The sequence below is a fragment of the Myotis davidii genome, unplaced genomic scaffold, assembly GCF_000327345.1.
Source record: "Myotis davidii unplaced genomic scaffold, ASM32734v1 scaffold1277, whole genome shotgun sequence".
Taxonomy (NCBI): Eukaryota; Metazoa; Chordata; class Mammalia; order Chiroptera; family Vespertilionidae; genus Myotis; species Myotis davidii.
The window spans coordinates 557,988-568,603 of NW_006290682.1; the positions used below are offsets into that span (position 1 = coordinate 557,988).

Consider the following 10,616-nt stretch of genomic DNA (forward strand, 5'->3'; position numbering starts at 1 on the left):
TTAAAAAAATAAAATAAAAAGAAAAAGAAAAGAAAAATGATCATGCTTCAACGCCCTACTATGAGATATTCGCATTAGACTTGTGATACTTAAGCTGGAAACTTCAAGAAAGTCTTGAGTTTTGTGCCATTTCCAGATCTGAGCGTCTCACAGGACTGGACAGCTGATTTGTAAGATACAGTATTTAGAAAAGGTGCTACTTTCCTTTCTCTCCAATGACTAGCTTTGCTATCGTGAAGTACAACATACAAACACTCCCGACTCGTGACCGGTGCCGCGGATGCGTGCTATTTTTTCTCTGCTGTCATTTCTCATCGTGGTTTTACCGGAGGGAGGGGCACACAGGAGCCTGAGACCAGGCGATGGCACTGTTACTCGCAGGACACTTACAGGGTAAGGCTGGATGACAGTCAGCAGTATCGATTCTTTGCAGCTTCTGTAAAAGAGAAAAACAAACAAACACATTTATGAAAGGCACGGGGACAGGGCTCTTTGGGAATGAAATGTGTGATGCGGTGGCGAATGTCACTTGGACTCAAAGGGCAAAGAATCCAACAGCTTGGAAGCGGGCTTGCAGGCCGGAGAGAAATCCAGAACCAAGTGTCCACCCACTTGTAAACTTCCCATGTGGTCTACGCTGGGTGATATGATATGTGATGCCCAACGGCAAGGTCTTAAAACCAAATCCGTGGAGGGAAGATTGGTTTTAGAAGCATCAACTCAGTCTTTTTATACTTTTCTCTGCTCTTAAAATTGATTTTCCCCTGCAGGTTTTCCTTTGCTGCTTAAAAATTTCTGTGAAATTTTCTGTAAAGGGGACAGATTTTTAAAACTCTACCCATTGCCCTCGTTGGTTTGGCTTAGTGGATAGAGCATCGGCCTGCAGACTGAAGGGTCCTGGGTTCAATTCCAGTCAAGGGCATGTACCTTGGTTGTGGGCACATCCCCAGTAGGGGGTGTGCAGGAGGCAGCCAATGAATGATTCTCTCTCATCGTTGATGTTTCAATTTCTCTCTCCCTCTCCCTTCCTCTCTGAAATCAATAAAAACGTAGTTATAAAAAATCCTATCCATTCATTGAACACCGTTAGTTTCTCAGGATCAGCATCATGGAAGAAAGTGGCACTGTAGGTTTTTATGTAAAAGCAGTATGCCAGCCCTAGCCGGTTGGCTCAGTAGATAGAGCGTCAGCCTGCGGATCAAAGGGTCCGGGGTTCGATTCTGGTCAAGGGCATGTACCTTGGTTGTGGGCTCCTCCCCAGCCCGGGCCCTGGTGGGGGCGTGTGCAGGAGGCAACCAATAGATGTGTTTCTCTCACATCGATGTTTCTCTCTGTCTCTCCCTCTCCCTAAAAATCAATGGAAAAATATCCTCGGGTGAGGATTAACAACAACAACAAAAATAAGTAAATGAATAAAATAAAATAAAAGCAGCATCCAGGGAAACATGACTTCCCATACTGTGGCTTACTGGGTCCGCGGCAGGGACGCCGACAACCTTGGGAGATCCATCTTTCAGACAGGCCCTCGCTGGGAAGTATTTTCACAACAGGGAACCCTTGGTGGCTAAAGGCAGAGCCGTGTAATATAACGGTTTATTCAATTTCCCCCAAGTAACCCGAACCTTTCAAAGATCTCCACCCCTTGGGGGAAATCACATTACGGGCTCTCACGGTTTCTCTGCTTTCCTCCCTTTGCTCCTTCTTTATCACGAGTGGGAGAAAGGTCAGCTGCCACTTTGCTAAAGATCAGCTGACTCTCCCGACTTCAGGCGGTAATTAATTCCCTGCGTTGAGATTTATTTCCCCAGCAAATCGAGCGGAGGGCGTCTGCTGCCGGCCTGTTCCCGCGGAGAAGCCGCTGCAAATCGCATCTCCCGCGCCAGCTGCCCTGTGGTTTGACCCACTCACTGGCTGGCTGGGTTGGAGCATGTTCTACTGACTCCACAGCAGCCCTGGGGTCGGGGGTGGGAGTGGGGTGAGCCCTGAGGGAGGGACTGGGGAGGAGAGACGGGGAGAAATCAGCAGACCAGAAAGAGCAGGCTAAAACTCAAAGGATTCACCCTAGCCTGTTTGGCTCAGTGGCTAGAGCACTGGCCTGTGGACTGAAGGGTCCAAGGTTAGATTCTGGTCAAGGGAGCATGCCCGGGTTGCGGGCTCGATCCCCAGTGGGGGTGGGGGGAGGGGCGGGTGCAGGAGGCAGCCAATCAGTCAGTGATTTTCTCTCATCATCATAGGTGTTTCTATCTCTCCCTCTCCCTTCCTCTCTGAAATCAATGAGATATTTTTAAAAAACCTCCAAGAACTGGAGAAAGAGCGAGCACACTTGGGATTATTGCAGGCAGGCGGTTGAGTGGCCCATCTGCTCCCACGAGTTCCCAGCTGCCAAGCACTGGCCGCGAACCCCAGGAAACGGAGCAGCCAGCCAGAATTCCCACTCGATGGGGTACCAGGGCCCCCGTGTCAGCAAAGGAGAATTCAGTGGGTAAGATGCACGATCACGCATTATTGGTGGGCATGTCAGCACGCGCATCTGCACGAGACAGTATGACATATAACACCATTTCCACAGGCTCAAAATACACCCACAATACAGCAACAATATATTTGCAATAAGCCAATAAAAAATGACAGGATGCACACTAAACATATTAGAATGGTTTTCTCTTGGGGGAGATAAGAGTGGGTGTGAGCATAAATAAATAAAACCAGGGACGGGCCTTGCACGGTCTGTGATGATAATCATTTATGCCGCGAATTGATGACTTTGATGAATTCAACTCTTTGTAGCTGTGATTTAAAAAAAAATAAGAACTTGAAGTAAGATGAAATTGGGCGTGTGGGGGTGGGGTCTATGTCAGCAAACTTCCAAACTGTTTAAGGCAGGGGTCCTCAAACTACGGCCCGCGGGCCACATGCAAATGCAAATATTGTATTTGTTCCCGTTTTGTTTTTTTACTTCAAAATAAGATATGTGCAGTGTGCATAGGAATTTGTTCAGAGTTTTTTTTTAACCTATAGTCCGGCCCTCCAACGGTCTGAGGGACAGTGAACTGGCCCCCTGTTTAAAAAGTTTGAGGACCCGTGGTTTAAGGGGAAGCAGCCCTTGGAGATCTCTAAAATAATCCCTAATTTGCTCACCAAGACAATGGAGACCAACCTCCCAACTCTTTGGGCCTGGCCCACTGCACTGAACTACCTCTGCGTTGTTTGATTCCACACAGTCCCTGGGCTCCCACTGTTGCCCATGCAGCTCTCTCCAACAGAGAAATGCATAAGCAGAATTATGTGGGCGTGGCTCAGTGGTTGAGCGCTGACCCAGGAACCAAGAGGTCTCAGATTCAATTCCCGGTCAGGGCACATGCCCCGGATGTGGGCCCAACCCCCAGTAGGGGGCATGCAGGAAGCAGCCGATGGATGATATTCCTCTCCCTCCTCGATGTTTCTATCTCTCTCTCCTTCCCTCTTCCTCTCTAAAAAATCCATAAAAACACATATTAATAATGAAGAACATGCAGAAACCAACACAAACAGAAGCAAAGTACCCCTTCGTAGCCCTCACTCAAGTTTCCTTAGTTCGCAGGACACAAGAAACATCCAGCAGATGAGAAATGGGAGAGAGCTCATTGACTGAAGAATTCATGAGAGTGGCAGCCGTGGCAGTGGGCGTGGCCACCCTGCCTGGCCTCTTCCGCCCCAGTCTGCTCCCAGAACCCTCGGCAGCAGGCAATGGGCCCCCGGACATCCCACTTTGGTCACAGCTGATTGGAGCCAGTGTTGGAATAAGCCAATCAGATTCCCTTTCTCCAGAATCAGAACTAGGAGACACAGCCAGAGAGCCACATTCATGGCTGAGTAAGAGGAAATGGCACAGATGCAGGTGGTCCCCTGAGCAGTCCTGGTTCTCACCATTGCCGAGGGCTTGTTGGTCACCATTCTGTTAGAAATAGAATCATAGATGTCACGCATCCCAGTGTGGTATCTATCAGTTCTGGGAATGGGCTTTTGCTTGTTTTCTCATCTCTACGTGGCTAATTATCACCTACCAGACAAGAAGATACTCCACAGCACTTTGGGCCCCTTAGGATGCCTAACCCAATTCTAGGGGGAACAAAGATGGAAGCCATATGTATCCACATGTTCCAGGATGCTAAGATGGGGCATCCATTCAGCTGAGGCCTCATGCCAATACATGCCAATCACCCCTACGCGCCAAAGCAGGGTGCTGCAGGACTTTCAAAGGAGGTCTTAAAACCCAGAGTTTGGTCCCAGCCGGTGTTGCTCAGTGATTGAGCGTCGACCTATGAACCAGGAGGTCACAGTTTGATTCCCGGTCAGGGCAGATGCCCGGGTTGCGGGCTCGATTCCCAGTAGGGGGAGTGCAGGAGGCAGCCGATCCATGATTCTCTCCCATCATGGACGTTTCTCTCTCTCCCTCTCCCTTTTTCTCTCTGAAATCCATTAAAATGTATTTTTTTAAAACTAGCAAAAGAGAGAGTCCTTTGGCAAGATGTAGGTTCCAATCTATGTAACATAATCATGGAAGTGACATCCCATCACCTTTGCTGTATTCTGTTGGCTAGAGGCAAGTCATAGGTCCCACCCACACTAAGAGAGGGGAATACACAAAGCCATGGCCCTCAGGAGGCAAGCATTATTGGGGGCCATCTTAAGTTCTGTCTGCCAGACTAACAGAGAGACTCATAACCAATTAAAATATGTCTCGAGAGTAGTTTCCACCTGTGAATACATCACAGATTTTTTTTTGGTCAAGAACCTCGGAAAGAAGCATTGCTCAGTATACCTTGTTAATTTGAAAGCATTTTTCCATTATATTTATGGCATTAACAGTCTTTGTGTCTACAGTAATTCTCGGCAAATTGCCTGAAACATAAACTAGACTGATGTCTAATGTTACCATTTAATGAATAAACGAAGTTATCTGAATTGATATAAAATATTTTAATGTTATTTATCATGTAGACTGCGAACACGCCTTTTTTCTATTTTCTCTCATCTATAATTATTGGATTATAACCTGCCAGACAAGAAAAATTAACTTCATAATGTTTTTGTATCCCTTAGAATCCCGAGCCCTAAGATCCTAGGAGGAAAATAAGATCTAAACCATTTTAAAATAGCTTCGCCAGAAAAATTAGAATCGATAATGGATGATGCCACGATCAAGTAATCAGATAACTTCTTTTTATGAAGGCCCCAAACAGCTAGAGACTTCAAAAATCCAGTTAGAAGCACATTCAGAGAAGTATTATTTCATAATAAATTCCGAGTGCATTTTCTACTTGGAGAATAATTTCAAATTGCAGTGCCGATATCTTTTAAATGGTTGAGTTTGTTACACACATCGTTTTAATCCCTGAGTCACATGCTGACCTGCAGGGGAAAATATAGTCTAAGGTACCCTAAGCAACTCCTATCAAATTTGCCTGAAATTCCTCTCTCTTCATACCTTTAACAAAAGTCTTTTCTTATCCTTTTGTGATGGAGAGTCCTTTGAAACGTTTTGGAACACCAGCATCAGTGGCTGCAGGTCATGGTTTGTGTCCTATTTTTAAATTTCATTGGATGTGATTCTGTTACAACAAGCAAAGTGATGTGAGGAAGCAGCTCCGATTCTAACGAGGTTATTGGTATTAAAATCCCTTCCAGCAAGCCCTGGCTGGTTTAGCTCAGTGGATAGAGCATCGGCCTGGGGACTGAAGGGTCCAGGGTTCGATTCAAATCAAGGGCACATGTGGGTTGTGGGTTCTGTCCCCAGTGGGGGGTGTGTGCAAGAGGCAGCTGATTAATGATTCTCCCTCATCATTGATGTTTGGGGGCCAGACGCTCAATGCAGGAGCTGCCCCCTGGTTGTCAGTGCGCTCCCACAGGGGGAGAGCTGCTCATCCAGGAGCCAGGCTCATGGCTGGCAAGCGCAGCAGAAGCGGTGGGAGCCTCTCCCGCCTCCGCGGCAGTACTAAGGATGTATGACTGACAGCTTATCCCCTGAGGGATCCTGGACTGTAAGAGGGTGCAGGTTGAACCGAGGGACACCCCCCGCCCCCGAGTGCATGCATTTCATGCACTGAGCCTTTAGTATTAATAATAAAATAAAATAAAATCCCTTTCAGGAATGAAGCTAAAGCTAATTTTTTTTTCTTAGAGCAGCATACCTTGGCACCTTTCTTTAACCGACTTCCTGCTTTACACTCACATGATTTTAATATTGCAATATAATCACATTGGCCTGTGCTAGTGTATATTTCCCTTCTAGGCCCACTGGATCCCTTGATCAATTCAGAGACTGATAGGAAGTTAATGGAGTTGTGAAGAGCATGGAGATTTCTTCAGAGATTGAGAAGACAAAGCAAAAACAAAATAACTAAAATATATAGGAAATACCTTGTCAAAATTCAAGAGATTTTCTTTAATTAAAAAGTCCAAATAAGTGAACTGTAAGATTTTAAATTGCAAAAGTGGAAGTAAGGAGTCAATCTATGAAGGCTGAAAGGTTAGACTTTTAAAAGGCAAGATACAGCCTGGGTGGGTAGATGAGTTGGTTAGAGCATCATTCTGACACTCCAAGGTTGCAGGTTCGATCCCCAGTCAGGGCACATACAAGAAGCAACCAATGAGTGTAGAAATAAATGGAAAAATAAATTGATGTTTCCCTCCCTCCCTCCCTTCCTACCTCAAATCAATATAAAGCTATTTTCTTTTAACCAAAGGCAAAATCTAGATGTAATTCAGGGCTATCTATGAAAGAACTTTGTAAACTGTGAAATGACATTCTAATGTAACTCCAAAGCTTGATGTGCAGTATTTTTATTTGGAACTAGAGGCCTGGTGCACGAAATTCATGCACGGGTAAGGTCCCAAGGCCTGGCAGGCAATCAGGACTGATCAGTGGGGTGATCGGGGACCCCCACTGGCATCTGCCTTGGCCGGCCTGGTGCCACCCACTCACCAGCCCTGCCTCCCACCACCACTGCTGCTGGCCGCCTCCCTCTGCGGGGCGACTGGCAGGGCGATTGGGGAGAGGAGGGGCTCCGCTGGCACCTGCCTTGCCTGGCCTGGGGCCTGTGGGCAGCTCCTGCATTGAGCATCTGCCCCCTGGTGGTCAGTGCGCATCATAGCGACTGGTTGCTCCACCGTTCAGTCAATTTGCATATTAGGCTTTTATTATATAGGATGATGGGTGATAAGGTACAGGAAATGTACTATTACTTCTAAGGTAAATTCTCACAAACATAAAACTCTTTCTTCTTGCACTTTAGAGTTCTTCAGAGAGATTAGAATAACACTCTTTTTTTGCAAGCTAGTGCCTCTCAGGCCTTAAACTCTCTGAGGTGGACAGCCACCGTTGACGGAAAAAGAGCCGGTTAACATCATTTCTCCAATGACACTTTGCTGCATTCTTCAAGTATCGCGAGGCTACTAGGAAAGGATGCCTTCTGTTTTCCTATCTGAACCTGGAGATGTGAAAAGTACACAAAGCTTCTTGTGACGGATAACCAGCCCTGGCATAGTGCCAGCCTCGCCAACTGCTGGCAAAGCCCTTCATTTTTAGAGAAGTTGCCACCGGACCACTGGAAATGGAGGTTTAATGCTTCATCATGTTGACCTCCCCAACACTCTGAACAGCTTGTAATTATCCACCATATCAACTCCTAACAGACACTGAAATCATTCGCTGGACAGAATGGAAACGGCGAGCAAATGACCAGACATTCAAACATGGTCAACGCATTGAAGCTGTGTCATTCCCTCCTGATCTTGTGATGTGTGTATCTCTTTAATTCAATGAACTCTAACAGCCTTCCTGTACCTTATCCTTTTACTCTTCCTAGTGTCCGACTGAGCTGTTTCTATTCTGCTGGCTGATGGAACAGGTTGCAGTCCATCCATACACGCTGCCCCATCTAAACACACATTCTCGAGTGCATGTGGAGACAAGTGCTCTTATAACTGAAAGGCATCATGCTGAACAAACGGATCAATATATGTCTCCCACACAGAGGCTAGAGAAGACCTTGTATGCAAATATGCATGGCCCATGGACACAGACAATAGGGTGGGGAAGGCCTGGGGTGGGGGAGGGAGGGGCTGGAGGGGGTCAATGGGGATAAAAGGGGACATATGTAATACTTCCAACAATGGAAAAATGTTCTCAGGTGAGGGAGAGAGAGAGAGAGAGCGAGAGAGAGAGCGAGAGAGAGCGAAAGAGAGAATGAATGAGAATGGGCTGCTGCTCAGGAACGTGAAATTCCACTGCATAAACCTTGCAGCAGCCCATTCTCTCTCTCTCTCTCTCTCTCTCTCTCTCCCCTGAGGATATTTTTCCATTGATTTTTAGGAAGAGTGGAAGAGTCAGGGCAAGAAAGAGAGAAATATCGATGTGAGAGAAATACATCGATGGGTTGCCTCCTGCATGAGCCCTGACCAGGGCCCGGGCTGGGGAGGAGCCTGCAACCGAGGTATGTGCCCTTGACTGGAATAGAACCCGGGACCCTTTGATCCCAGGCCAATGCTCTATCCACTGAGCAAAACCGGTAAGGGCAGCAGCTCATTGTCTTGAAAACATATTGTTTTAACAGTTTGTCCCTAAAATTAAGAAATACTATATTCTTCCAAAAATATATGATGAGTTCTAAAGATTTCAACTAATGCCATTTCAATACTTCCACAAACATATCCCTCTGTGCCCTAGTGCACGTAAAACTGGACAAACTTGGAACAGCAACAACTACAAAGCAGGTTGATTAACAGTGAATATGTCCTGAATGATTACCATGTGCCCAACCTTGTCCTACATGTTACCTGTGTTACGTAACTCAAGCCACTGATAACCCAGTAAACAAGGTACCATCATGCCCATTTTGGAGATGAGGAAACTGGCGTTCAGCGAGATCAAGGACATGGTCCCAGTTCACATTCAGTAACTGGCAGAACCAGAACACGGACCTGTGCTTTCTGACTCCAAAGCCTGGGCCCTTAAAGTGTCCTGTGGAAATGCAGATACAGGTCTAGAAGCACAGAACCCAGAAGACACCAGAGGGGCATTGAGGCAGCCCTGGTAGCACTTCCTAGTAGGGGGCGCCTCATTAGTACTTAAAGGAGCTTCTGATTCTCGTACAGTTTTGGGGAAACCACATCGGCCTCTGGCCTTCATCTTCTTCATCTAGCAGAGGAAGGCGCTTGGACTAAATGAGTGGTTTTCACATGGGGTTCCACGGAACCCTTCTCACCTCTTCGGAGAGGGTGAGGCTCTGGACACCCCTGTGTCCTTTCAACCAGAACCCCCACTGCTCTGTGCGCCTGGATTGGGGGCAGGTTTCTGTTGAAGAAAGAGATCCACTGCGAGAAGCAAGTAGGGAAACCCATGGACAGAAGGATTGCTACGGGTTCCTCCAATTCCAGCTGGCCTGTCTGCAATGCCAAAGCACAGTCTCAATTTCCATAAAGGCGGCCAGCATTCTCTTCTAACCTGAGCTTATTTTCCTCAATGAAAAGCAAAGATAAAAGTTTCATTGGAGCCCTAGCCGGTGTGGCTCAGTGGATACCATTTCAGCCTGTGGACTGAAGGGTCCCAGGTTGGATTCCCGGTCAGGGCACATGCTTGGGTTGGTGGCTTGATCCCCAGTAGGGGGCATGAAGGAGGCAGCGGATCAATGATTCTCTATCATCATTGATGTTTCTCTTTCTCTCTCTCTCTCTCTCCCTTCTTCTCTGAAATCAATAAAAATATATTTTAAAAAAAGTTTTATTGGATTTGGTTATTTTTATATTCTTTTAAAAAATATATTTTTATTGATTTCAGAGAGGAAAGGAGAGGAGAGGAGAGAGAGAGAGAGAGATATTGAAACATCACTGATGAGAATCATTGATTGGCTGCCTCCTGCACGCCCCCTACTGGGGATCGAGCCCACAACCCGAGCATGTGCCTTTCACCAAATCGAACCTGGGACCCTTCAGTCCCAAGGCCAACGCTCTGCTCTATCCACTGAACCAAACTGGGTAGGGTGCTTTTTTATTCTTTATATTTTAAGAATGACAATAATATCACCTCTATTTTATATTGCAAATGTAGAGCATTTCAGTAATATTCACAACACTCTAGGTAGGCCATACTGTTACCCCACTTTTACTGATAAGGAAATGAGGCTCAGATAGGTGACAGCACTTTAAAAAGGTCGTATGGCCAGAAAGTGGAGGCTGCTACTCGCCTGACCCTCGCCTTTGGACTCGGACAATGAGTGGCTCTGGCCAATGGAAGAGGAACAGAGGAGAGCTGGCTGTGAGAGTGGCCTTGCGTGTTCACGCTCGCCCACTCCTGCTCTGTATGGCCACGAGCAGCACAGTCTGGCCCAGAGAGGAAGAGAGGCCGGTGGAGTAGACACGAGCCTAATCTTCAGCTTTCAGCCAAGTCCCAATGAGATCAGCTGAGCCATCCCAACTGGTTTTTATTTTTTATTTTATTTTATTTTTTAAAAAATATATTTTATTGATTTTTTTATAGAGAAGAAGGGAGAGGGACAGAGAGTTAGAAATATCGATGAGAGAGATCGATCAGCTGCCTCCTGCACGCCCCCTAGGGATGTGCCTGCAACCAAGGTGCA

At 46.6% G+C, this 10,616-nt stretch overlaps 1 protein-coding gene across 2 annotated transcripts in view; it reads right to left on the reverse strand.

Moving 5' to 3' along the window:
* Positions 1-10,616, reverse strand: part of FRMPD4 (FERM and PDZ domain containing 4) — a 513,731-nt gene that overhangs the window by 47,956 nt on the left and 455,159 nt on the right. For both annotated transcript variants that reach the window (XM_006763797.2, XM_015563957.1), the window contains exon 5: positions 391-436. In XM_006763797.2, the coding sequence (XP_006763860.1) occupies positions 391-436 (46 nt within the window). The remainder of the gene's footprint in view (positions 1-390; positions 437-10,616) is intronic.